General features: G+C 41.6%; 1 protein-coding gene across 4 annotated transcripts; it reads right to left on the bottom strand.

Moving 5' to 3' along the window:
- Positions 1–519: 519 nt before the first annotated feature.
- Positions 520–12,956, bottom strand: klhl17 (kelch-like family member 17). 4 transcript variants are annotated; one of them, XM_058641944.1, is made up of 12 exons: positions 12,758–12,956; positions 9,781–10,039; positions 8,880–9,001; positions 8,563–8,784; positions 6,348–6,464; positions 6,047–6,260; positions 5,690–5,834; positions 5,227–5,394; positions 5,017–5,105; positions 4,375–4,448; positions 4,048–4,229; positions 520–2,567 (listed from the first exon to the last, which is right to left on the bottom strand). In XM_058641944.1, exons 2-12 carry the CDS (start codon positions 9,992–9,994, stop codon positions 2,339–2,341), a joined length of 1,776 nt encoding a protein of 591 aa, XP_058497927.1. In that variant the 5' UTR covers positions 9,995–10,039; positions 12,758–12,956; the 3' UTR covers positions 520–2,338. The 4 variants fall into 4 exon arrangements, with proteins under 4 accessions (XP_058497927.1, XP_058497926.1, XP_058497929.1 ...); XM_058641943.1 differs by lacking the exon at positions 12,758–12,956 and adding an exon at positions 11,981–12,159; XM_058641946.1 differs by lacking the exon at positions 12,758–12,956 and adding an exon at positions 9,518–9,593 and having other exon boundaries at positions 9,781–9,849.
- Between the last annotated feature and the right edge of the window lie 113 nt (positions 12,957–13,069).

Genomic DNA, 13,069 nt, shown 5'->3' with positions numbered 1-13,069 from the left:
TGTTTTGCAATGTACATTTAAATGCACACAGGCCATTACACTTCCTCATGCATTGTTTACAAAATACAGTTAATCTAGCTTAAACCTTTTGTCTCATTCAAAGCTTGTGGTATTTCTGCTTTTTTTGTGTACTGTATTTGGCCTGTTGTATTGAGAGTGGAAGTTCATAGATTTGAGTGCAAGCAGAGGCAGCCACAGGTGTGAATGCCATGTGCCTGAGGTCAAGAAGGGTAAAGTGAGAGTGTTCAGCTGTCTGCTTAGATCATCGTGACAGGAGTATGTTAGGAAGGTACCAAGCAACAGTGTATGGTGAGCCTAGCAACAAACACTGTTAGCAACACAACCTTTAGTGTGCGCGTGTGTTTTTGTGTGTTTCCATTGGACATGTAACTGCCTCTCTTTCTAGAGCGAGATGTCACGAAGACGCTCAGATGCAGCCATAAAACCTGATGCTTCTAGAATGTGATTTGAATCTTGAACTGGCCAGTCTGTATGCATGTGTTCAAAGTCAACATGTAATCACATTTGAAAACAACTTTATTTCATTTTTTTTACAGTGTTAAGTATTGCTCCATTTCACAATAGTGCAAAATTCAATATTTTAAGGTTTCTCATAAATAACAAATATAAATAAACAATCATCACCACATTTAACACAAACTAAAAAAAAGTCACATTGAAATTGCACATCCATAACTTAAGCAATCGTTTTATTTACAGTTCAATTAGCAGAATGGAGGCCAAAGTTTTGACGTGGTTTTGTGCACCTTATTCTTCGAGTCTGTCTCTGCTCACATTGACTTTACGCTGGAACAGTATCTCCAATTAACCATCACAGCCTCCATTCTACTGGGTCCTCTCGAACGCATAAATTAAATTGAAGGTAGATTTAGAGCAACAATAATAAACAAAATCCTTCAAAATAAGGAAAAAAGGCAACTTCCCAGAAGTCTGGCATGGTATCACTGCATCACATATGAACTGAACTGAATCCCAAGACTTAAAATGATCCATTTTAGAAAGTGCAAGTTCAACGGTGAAACTCCAGAATCACGCCACACAGGTTCCAAAGCCGTACTGTACTTGTGGTTAATCAAAAGATTGTTTCGAGTTCAACTTCAAAAACGAGGTAATATAAGGAGAAACTACACTTGATGGAGTGTAACAGGAAATATGACAGCACCAAGTGTCAACAACATTACTTATTCTTGTCAAGTATTGAAATGCTGAAGGTCAACTACAGTAGTACTTCCTGCTTTAATGCAATTTTAAGCTGATTCATGTATGATGACTATATGCACATCCATATCTTTTTACCGAAACCGTGACTTCATTTGACTGATCAACAGGTTAGCAAGGGAATTAAGCCTTTAGCACAAATGCAGCAAACATATGGTTCAGATTCATGTGAGGTCTTAACTGTGGCAGTGAGGAAATATTAAGAAATGCAAATGAACGGCTGCTGGTCAAAATGCAACTCTCAGTTCTCTCAGGAGAAACTCCAAACACACACAGACTGAACTACCTCTCTCACACTTTGACATTCTCTTTGTCATTTCCAATGACAATATGCACATTACACACGTTATATATTAAAATCACTCTTAAATAGGCATAGATCTGATCTGATTTTTTTTTTTAAAACAATGTCAATTTAAATATTTTATGAATACATATATTTCATCATAATAGCTCTGCCTTTGAATACAATTCTGAGGGCCAAGCTTTTCTGTCATTGGTATCCATGCTCTTTTGTAATGTGGAAAGAATGGGTTGATAACATTGCCTCTTACTGCCACCTAGTGCAACACAGCAGCACTACAACATTTTAGTCTCCTGTTGGGAGTCAGTGCCAGTATGTAAACATGCATGGTATAACTTGTCAAATGCTACATTCCAAAAGCAAATTCATTCATTTTTTTCTTTTGTATATATTATTGCAAAATAAACCCTGACATAAAAATAAAAAAATTCGCAGAAGACGGCAACACCAAACCCAAAACTGTTACATTACACATTACAGTAGTGCCCACCATGTTTTACGATGAGTGTATCAAACACTGGAGAGTAAGTGAGAGGAAGAGGAAGTTAAGGAGACAACAGTTCTTGCTTCTTTACCGAGTAATCTCTCTGTACTCTTGAGGAGGGGTGGAAGCTGGTGGAGCTGTACAGTAGATGCTCAGGCATCCACACGCTGCTGACCACCCATTTATTTTTCCACTTCTGTCCTCTGTCCTTCCTCCTCCAACTCATCTCAAACTGAGCAGTTGCGTCTCTTCCCAGAGCCAGCCTGGGCTGTAGCAGCAGAGGCTGAGCTCAGCCAAGCAGTGACCCCGTGTCAAAGGCTGGTGGAGGAAACTGAGAGGGTGGGTGAGGAGGGGGGCGGGAAATTCAGCAGCTCCAGCACAGCCACACCCACACTGCTGCGCCGCGTGAACATGCAGGACGCTGCCACCCATTTGTTGCTGCGCGGGTTGTACTTTTCGATGGAGTTGAGACTGGAACTGCCGTCGTTTCCTCCCACTGCGTATAACCAGCCGTCCATAGCCACCAGGTCATGTGTGCTCCTGGAAAGAGAGAAAAAAGGTTTTAATGAATTATTCTAAAGAGCCAATAGACACCTGTTGTTGTATTCAGTGAGGATTTGTATTATAAATTATAACAGAGTGCCCGAAGAATAATGGAATTATTTGATGGAAGATGGAAAAGTGGAAAGTGATCATTTTCCATCAACAAAAAGGATTTGTTGATTTTCCAAAGTCCACACAGGATCAAGATTAATTTGACTCAGAGAATCATTACAAATAGAAATGAATATTAGTAAGCGAACACGGCTTTACAGAAGTGACAGATAAGTGGTGTTTGGTGTAAATGGAGCATTTTGGCAACTGAATAAGAAAAGCACTCACAGATGATTAATGCATTCATGGAGCTGCACACTCAACCGTTGTCAGTGTACTCCAGAGGCTGGGAAACCTCTCACACAAGATATTATCCATTCTTACATCAGCTGTTCAGAGCAGGAATTTTTTGACTTTATTCTGTTTAAAGAGGTCTGTGGTAAGGGTTTTCAGTCTTGAGCTGGATCACTGTAAAAAGTTACATACAATACTGTATGTCTGATTCCAGCCTATATTACAGCGTAGTGGGTTCTTTTGAGTGTTTATTTGTTAATTCAAAGAAAGTAAAATTGTGCAAACATGTGTGTTGGTCCTCACAACTTACAGAGGTTTTGGGGGTGAAGACTTTAGGTTTAGGGTTAGAATTGGTTTTAGGTTAAGATCAGGTTAAAGGTTTTTCATAATTTCATAATTGCATAAATTTCAACTTTTGAGAAATAAGACGGAAACTGTTGGGGGTGAAAAAAGGCTCCTGTTGACCCTATTGAGGCAACACTAGGGTTTAGGACCATCCACCCATGCTGACCTAAGCTTTGTTATAAAGCAAAAAAGAAGGCTTCACATTCTCAGTACTCTCAGTAGACACTGTGCATTTGGCGTCGTAGAATCTCAAGGTTTCCTGATGGCTCAGATGGCGAAGGTGTAAATAATTGAATTTAATTCCCTAGATGCCAGGTTCTTTGTCATATGCCATCAGCCCTTCTAGCTTTAATCCATCTCTCTCAACTGTGCCAGGTCAGAAAAGGACATGCTGCAAATCCCTCTATAGATTGTAATATAACAAGTTGATTAAAAACAAAAGCAGAGGCTTATAATGAGTGATTGAGCCTAAGATTTCATTAGCATGCTCGTTTTTTTTTGGTGTTTAAATTTCAAAATGGAACCTCTTACTTTGTAATAAAACAAGCAGGGCTTGTGGTTTTTTGTGGGGTGGTTTGGGATGCAAGCAGCCATCTTGTCTGCTCTGATGGCTCTAATCTCTTACAATAAGCCCCCATGCATTTCTATTGTAGAACCGTCCTGATACCTCCTGTGTAATTGTTCCATCTTCTTAAAAGTAAGCGCAGACAGTCGCAAATGTTTGTATTCGCTGCATTTTTCCACCACGCTCTCCTTTTATTGCTTTGGATTCTGGCTCCGGACTAACCTGCGTATGTTCATGGGGGCCACTCCTTCCCACGTGTTGGTTTTGGGGTTGAACCGCTCCACAGAGTTCAAGCAGCTGGTGCCATCATTGCCTCCTGCGACATAAAGCATGCCGTCCAGCACAGCCACCCCGGCACTGCTGCGCCGACTCAGCATGTTGGCAATGGCAGTCCATGTGTTGCTCTGTTAATAAAATCAAGAGAAATGAGGTCACACGTGTATAGAGTCACCCATCATGTCATGGTTTTTGTTTCTTCCACTGATCTAAACTTGGCAACAGACAACAGGCATTTTACTTTAATGATAAATTTAACAGTAAACATTTTACCTGGGGTTCATATTTCTCCACTGTTGCAAGATGAGAGGAGCTGTCATAACCTCCCACTGCATACAAGCTGCCATCTGGATAGGAAAAGGGAGTAAACACCCACAGAATGTAAATATTAAGATTTGAATACCAAAGTGGTAACTCCCTGGCAGTGCTGGGTAGTGTAACCACAATTGTAATATCTATTTCTCAAAATTTCTACTGTTTCACAGTATACAATGGTATTTTTAATGCATGAGCACGAGTGAGTGCTCAAGCGAGAAAGAGAGGCACAGCTAAGTCTGTGTGTGTGTGTGTGTGTGTCCTTGTCTTGCACGAGTGGTTGAGCAAGAGAGGGAGCAGCACAGCTGAGTGTGAGTGTGTTAACTTAACTGTATACATTCTTGTTACTCTCAGACACATGTTTTGCTAAGTTAGTGGAGTCATTTGATCATTTCTGCAATAACTACCACAGTTACTTCCTTCAGCTAAGCCCTGAAGCATGTGGGGTGCAGCAGTGAAAAGGGACCCCCATCATACAGTATTTTGCTACGCCATGTACCATCTTTCACAAACCGGTCTTGCGATATCTGTTTTCAGTATAAAACAAACATATAGACTGCAGAGTGGTGCAGATTGTGACGTTTTCTGGCAATTACCTACCCAGAGTTGCAACTCTGACATATCTTCTACGGGTGCTCATGGCAGCAATTGAGGTCCATGTGCTGGTCAGAGGGTCATAACGTTCTGCACTGTGGGAGGACAGCAAGCCTTAGTTCATCTTCAATTATTATTATATTGAATATGACTGTCTTAATGATCAGAAGTAGAAAGTAAGTATTCAGTATTCATCGTCAGTCTGCGTATGTATACCTGTTGAGACAGGAAGCTCCGTCATAACCTCCTGCAGCATACAGCAGTCCATGAAGGACAGCCACACCCAAGCAGCTCCGCCGTGTTCCCATGGAAACCTCGGGTTGCCAGGCATTGGTGATGGGGTCATAAGACTCCACGGTTGCAAGGTCTGAGGTGCCATCGTACCTGAGGAAATGTGGATATAAATAGAAATATTAGAATGTTGCCTTAATAAATATGCAGTGCATGGCAAGTCCATTTTTTAAAAGAGCATTCTAATAGGGGAAGACATTAACAGCTTTTCAGAAGGACCAAGCAATTTTGCACATGAGCACTTATTTTACATTTAAATCAAACTCATATTCCACTTGCCAAGTTGTCCTCTTGATTAAAGTAAGGTTGAGTTTACTTTACGACATCATGTTGGAGTAAGAGTTGAGATGGTGCTTAAATAGGTTTGATCATGATTGTTATTACTCACCCTCCAACAGCATAGAGTCTGTGGCCAATGGCGGCCACGCCCACCCGTGCCCGCCGAGTAGACATGGATGCCACCATGTGCCAGCGGTCTGTCCTGGTGTCATAAGCCTCGCAGTCTCCATGAATGGCAAACAAACTGCCACCACCTGCGTCACACAAAATGAAAGAAAATAAACTTTACGCTCGAGCAGTAATGGTAACATAAAATATTGAGCGGATGGCAAATCTAAATCAATCCAATAAAACTTCTCATACAATTATAGTAGATCTCCAAGTTAAAAAAATATGATAGAAAAGTAGGAAATGGCATAATTTTGAATGATTTTTCTGAGCGACACGAGATGGGTGCAACACTGACCAACAGCGAAGAGCACAGGGCTGGCGCCCTCACAGCGGCGTGGCCGCGTCCGGCTGTTGCTGAGGACCCCGCGCTGCTCAGGCATCAGGTGGTACTTCAGAGCCTCGATAAGCAGATCCTTGCACTCTGAGTGATGACGTACCAGTAGCTCCGTATCAACGTTACTCATCAGAAAGTCTCGTCTCAGCAAAGGAAGCCGTACACACTTCATCAGCTGACCGAAACAGAGGATGATGGGGTTGGTCAGTTTGGGTCATATTACAGACAGAACAAAACAACAAAACAGTTCTGAGAGTCTTACCCAAGGTACATGTTGCCTGCGTCCATCTATATCATGTTTCACCCAGCTCAGTACAGCCCGGTACACTTCCTCTTCAGATGGCACGTTGAGATTATCGCTGGAGATCAAATCCAGGACCTGGATGAAGAGGACAAAGCAAAAGGGCAGAGACTTTATTTATAATGATTTAACACAATTAATTTTAAATTTACAGAGCCTTTAATTCAACTGTAACTTTCTGAGGGGAGCAAACGGAGGCATTTCTTTGAAGAAAAAAAAAAGCACAGGACAATGACAGCTCTGAACACAGTCAACAAAGAAAGCATTTGCATTGGACACAGACCACATTAGTCCCTGTTGAATATGTCTGCTGCATGCACTGTTGCTTTTATTCCTTCCATACTTTTCTTAATCTTGACTTGATTAACTTCATCCAGACTAATATGTGACAGTATTTTGACAATAATTTTAGTCACTATTTAATTTTGTCCATTCCCACAAGGATACTCGTGTGCTATATTAAGGTCTTTACGTGTGTGTGGTGGGGCTGGGATATATTTAAGTTACCACTGTGTGTGTGTGTGTGTCTGTGGCCCGACTGCTGCAGTCTGAGTGGCTGGTTGGCAATATTCCCAGATCAACCCAAAGCTGGCAGACAAGGGTGTGGCCAGAGTGGCCAGTCGCGCTGCTGCTGCTGCTGCTGCTTCTGTCTTGCCAGGTCAGTTCTGGGCAACATCTCAGTGAGACACAGTCACACTGAGAAATATTGCCATTGCTGCTGTCCAATGCTGTAGTCGCTCTTACCCCCTTTTATGCATCTACTGCATAATGTTACCATTATGGTACCACACTGTGTGTGTGTGTGTGTGTAGAGGTGTAAAAACTGATTATAGAGGAGTATTGACTGTACTTGTGGTTAGTCGCCAAGAACGAGGCTGTATCAATGAAAATGCTTTCAACTACGTCACAACGCACAAGATGCCTTAACACACAAGATGTCTTAACGCACAAAGTAATTAGAAAGCATTCATCCTTTGTTGCCTTCACAACGTCCCACACGTGCAATGTTACATTCTAGTCGGCATCCTGCCACATCCTTCACAGAAAGATAAAGGGAATATGGGGCATATTTCACAGCTCCACAGCTCGGAGTCTTTCAGAGCAGTTGGTACCATATTATGACAAAGAAGAAAAGCTTAAGAAAAGGGTAAGACAATGAAAAATAAATGGTCTCATTTTTAATCTGACTTTAGGCTGCTTATCTTTTATTATTGTAATTAACTGAACCCACACACTCACAAAGCCGATTCAGTCTCAAGGTTTGAAAGTCTTTTACACGCTATATTACTCATTGTAAATTGACACGGCTCAGCAAGCATTTATTTATGAGAGGTGACTGATTGGTTAAAGCTGTAGTTGAAAAATCATTGGCCTACTTAACTTTTTTTCTGATAAACATGACTCCCCTTAGACTTGAGAACCAACTTTTCAATGTCAGCAGGTCTGGTGGGTGGGGCTACCCCTTTTGTTTAAACATGGACCCTGCCTGCTTTAATCATTTATTTAACCTTTATTTAACTGGGCCGGTTTCTTTGCAAACAATGCTGTCTTTTCTAGGACTTCTGACAACACACGTACAGTAGCTGCTGTTATGTGGCTACTTCAGCAATTTATCCTTCTAGTTTAGGAATTGACTGTTGGTTCTACTCAATGGAGAAGAATTCCTCCTGAAACATTGCCTGAATAAATAACAGTAAATTGGTGAAACAAAAAAGAAACCCTTATTTACTAACCTCAGACGTAGCTAAGCAATTGCTGTCAGGTGTGTCAGATGTATGTAGAACACACAGACATTTTTAAGGGATTGACCAGCGCCTTTGCGCCAAGATTAGGCACAGTGTAAATTGTACAAAAGTCAATAATTGTCATTATTTCATCATTAATATCATTATAGTATTATGGGTGCCACCAATTGTCAAAGTAAACTGAGATAATGCCATATCTGGGAATGTTTTGTTTACCAGACAGGAGCCTTTACATGTTTTATGACCAAGTTATGTGCTTACAGAATAAAACAACACTGACTAACAAAATGAGGGCAGATTTCTATTTGACAGATTTACTCTTGGCTATTATTTTTCTACAATGAACATGTCCCTGTTAAAGCTGCTTCCTCTAAAGTTACTATTTTGTAGAAGACACAGCAGGAGACAGAAACAGATCACCAAAGTCATACCTGCTTCAGTGGCAGCAGCATAAACTCCTCTGTCTTGGACACCTCCACAAAGTGCTGTAGGACATACTTGTGTGCTGACTTGAGCAGGTCACTGCAGGAGTGTGTGTCAGCGAAGCCTCGTATGCCCAGGCAGTTGGAGGGGTCCAGCTGGCTGAGGAGGAACTTACAGCAGGCGTCCCGCACCCCATTGAGCTGCAGCAGACTCGCTGCAGGGAGCAATGTCTGGTACAAGCACAGGTAAAAATACACAGTTTATAATGTCTATTTGCACTTTGAATGGGGGGTGGGGATCAAATCAAAAGACTATTCCACTTTACCTGCACATTGCCTTCTCCGACCACAATCTCAGCTGTGTAGGCATACTGGATGAGCTGCTCTAGAGCCTGTGAGTCAATGTCATGAAGGGTCACGTGGGTCTGTCGACTTTCCGACATCTCATCTGCATGACCACACAAAGAGACTGATTACGTTCTTCCTACAAGTTCTAAGCTGTAAATCTGGCTGATATAATTGCCTCCCTTTTCAATCATGCTGACACATGGCAGCTCCTAATGTATACAGTACAGCTGCCTGATATCTGCACAGCTCATTTGTTACAGACCACTCTCCTATCAGTTGTTTTAACTGTGGAGGCATTTGAAATGTCTGAATCTATACACCCTTGAGAAACGTGGGTGTTCCAGTTGAACAAAGGGTTAGGAGGTTTTAATGTTTCATCTCCTAGTAGTCTCACAAAAATAAAAACAGTATCTATATTGGGGAGCTGTGATTTTGTTGTTTCAGTGATCATGAACGATCAGCAGATTGTGCTGAAATGAGCCAATTAGTGGCAAGGTTGGATAAGTGAGAGGAGGCTCAGCAGCTGAGTCTCAAATCCAGAAAAGTAATTGTCAGGAGACACATTGTAACCTAACAAAGGTCTTGTATTTGGAGGAAATGTGAGATAAACACACACCTCATCTGACCACCTGTGCCACAGACAGGAAGAGGGGGAAGGAAGCGGTGATGCTGAATGGATGAGGTGGCGTTCACTGCACACATGAATTGTTGTTTCATCAAACTATGAGCAACAGAGCAAAATAGTGCAAAGTTTGATGTCAGAGCTTAGAATGTGTGAGGCATGCAATATGCTGGGTTTCATGGATTTCAGAAACAAAAGCACAAACGAATGGAAACAGTAATGAATGAGACAAGATGGACAGCATGGACTGCACTTACTGGTAAACATGGCATGGAAGTAGGGGCTACAGGATGCCAGCACCACTTTATGGGCCTTGATTTCCTTGTTGGAGACATGGAGCACAATGTCACACAGCAAGCCACGTTGGCGCATCCTATTCATGGACACGAAGGAGTCATGGTAGTGGCGTTTTGAATTGTGCGAGATGCTGTGGCCATCGCGGTTCAGCAACTGCATGCCCCCTTCCATCATGGTGCCTGGTGTGGCAGTCGTGCACCCTGGTCGCACTCTGGACAACTGGAACCCAGAGAAAAACACATGAATAGAAGAAACATAGAAGGCAACATTATTAAACTATAAGAATGCCTTTTGGCATCTGAAAAGTCTTCAGAGAATAGGTTTTGTGTAGGTGTTATGACAGATGTCCTGGACAATTATTGTACCTATTGTTAGTGTGACAACATCCACCTTGACAGCTGTCTGGAAGCCTATCACCCTGGCAGAAACATCACGACCATCACAAACTATAGTTGGTTGACTGGCCTTTTTTTTTGGTTTTATTTTATATCTTGGCCTTATTTGACACCAAGTGTCAAGACTGATTAAATCTCATTATGACAATAGAGAGAGTCAGATTATTACTGAAACAGGAATCAAATTGATGTAAGCCTCTCATTAGTTAGACTGTCTGGTTTTTAACAAGTTTATCAGTGCCAGAATTCACAGCAAAACTACCACCTCACCCCAGCTGCAGCCTCGGGTAGGCAGGGTAGGAGGAATGGATGTTGCCTGAGTTGGCCTTTTTCTTTGTACACTCAGCTGCCTTGCTCTCAGATGGAGAACACACTTCAGAGCGTTGCATAACCATTGTCACGAGGCATCTTGTTGTTATACAGTATGCATTTACTGATTACTGTATGGTGTACACCCAGCTAGGGCTAAATTAGAAAACATCACACATCTAAAACAATAAACACAAAAAAGACATTTTCACACAAATATGCTTCATTGTCATACCTTGGGTAGAAAAGTATGAGCAGAAGCCGATTATTAAAATGTGTAAAGCTCCTCTGATAAGGAATAATGCATTATTTAAAAGATCCTATACTGGGTAAATTATTATAATGTATTACCACATAACCTGTCATTTAAGTGAGTGCGTCCTGCAGTGCCATATACTCCGGTTGGATAAAACTCTCCAGTTACTTTAAAACTTTTCACCCCAACCAGCCGAGGCAGATGGCTGAATAGCTTTGAGTGTGGTCCAGCTGAAGATTTCTTCTTGTTAAAAGGGAGGTTTTTTTTCTCTCCACTGATGCCTAGTGTTTGCTCATTGTGTGAACTGTTGCGTTTTCTCTTGTCCCTCTATAATATTGTAAGGTTTGTGCCTTACTATGTAAAGTGCTTTGAGATAATGTATGTGGCATTGTACAAATCAAATTGAATTGGATTTAATGTAATTTATTTGTGCTTTAATACTTGTTTTAAACTCCCCTATCATATTTGATAAGAGTAGTGTCCCAGCTTTAGAAATCAGAACAAATAATCAGCCAAAACAACCTAACTAAAGAGGCATATATCAATTAATTTAAAGTCCAAGGAATGCAACACGGTATTTCATGGTAGTAAAAAAAAACAGCATTCTATCGATTCAATTCAAGTTAATATTCCAATACTTTTACTAAGGATTAGATCAGTGTATCATAATAATGTTGTCATCTGCTCAGAAGCACTCGACTCTACAACTGAATACTCTGTGCCTTGCCATTGAGGACCATCTCAAATGTCACAACAGCTGCCTGGCGTCTAGCTTTAGGTTACATTTTCCAAAACACACCAGCCTCCCCCCTCTCTGAGGGAACAGGCTGCTCTCAGGCTAAGGAAATAACATGAGACAATGCTGAAGACTGACACAGGGATGCTCAAGAGGGTTGAGACAGACAAAACTACACAACTGCTGCCATAGATAAAACCAACTGAGTAAAGCACTTGTCCTGTTCATCCCAGACATGCATATTAAAATGTCCTCTCTCTCCCTGCGGGGCTCAAAACTTTGTGACATCCACACAGCATCAGTGGAAACAAGCTTGTAGTTGTGGGGTGACGGGTGTCACCATTCATGCATAAGCATCCCTGAGCTGGAGAAATCCCAACCCCCCACTCCATCTCTTTTGAATACGAGCATCTATCAGCTGAGGGGGAGCAGCGTTACACAGAATGAATGTGTCAAATCTTTACCGAGAGCTGTGCTGCAGTTATCCTCTGACACAGTGTCTTCCTCGAAATGATGGCAGATAAATCAGAAGCTGTCGCAGTCAAATTGGTTTGAACTCGGCACGAGTGTCTGGTTATCTGTCCACATTCTGACTTTAGCATAGGAAATATGAAAAAGGCGTCTGTTTCGTGTTGTGTGGCTGTACGCGGTTGACGTCAATGCAAAAAAAACAACTGCATTTCAGCTGACACTGGGTTGTTAAGGTGGAGCTCACACTACTGGATGTGATCGTATAAAGGCTGATCATAATGTTGAATTGAGATACAACGGGAGAACAAAAGTAAAGTGAAAAGACACAGAAAAGTTTATAAGTGCAAACTTTCATAGTTTGCTCTCGGTGTTAATTTATTTATTTTGATTGGACAAATGCGTCCTTAAGCAACCCTTTTCGTCGGATCAGAGTCCGGAAGTGTGATCGACAAACACGTCTACGCCGTCACGAAAGGCGGGGTTTTGATTAGAAGCACCATGATTGGTCAAAATCGGGGCCATGTCTTTCTTCGATTAGCCCGGACAAGAGAATCAAGCAAACAGCGACCAAAGCACAAATTACAACTCAAATAATGTATTAAATCGGACACAATATTCCTCCCCATGGTGACGAAACTTTATGTTCATCAATGTTCTGTCAAAATACAATCAACGTCCAGATTTTTCGTGTCAAAATGCCCTGAGCTATGTATGGACTGCCTAGCTAACGTTAGCTCTGCATTGACAGGCGAATGAAAACCAGTCCTCACCACCAGTCGTCGTCGGTGTCGATGTGACAGCGCTGCTTTCTTCCTGTTCGTAATCTTGCCCAGCTTTGTAGTTGTGTGAAGCTACTGCAGTCAAAATCATAAAAATGGACAATCTCTTTTCAGTGGTTTGATTCCAGAGCAGCTGCCCATTTAATTAAAAACCTCACGTGTAGCATCAAAACACTGTTTGGTCTTGTCTGCACAGCTTCGGCAGTGGAATTTTGTGGTTCCTGTGCTCGCCGATTTTATTTTTTTTATCACGCTGATTTTATTTTTTCCTCAACCATAAGAAAAGTTTGGACTTTAGTTTAT

Source organism: Solea solea, chromosome 11 (assembly GCF_958295425.1).
Source record: "Solea solea chromosome 11, fSolSol10.1, whole genome shotgun sequence".
NCBI classification, from domain to species: domain Eukaryota; kingdom Metazoa; phylum Chordata; class Actinopteri; order Pleuronectiformes; family Soleidae; genus Solea; species Solea solea.
Note: the sequence above shows the minus strand (reverse complement) of the source record. Positions and strands in the feature narration are given on the sequence as shown.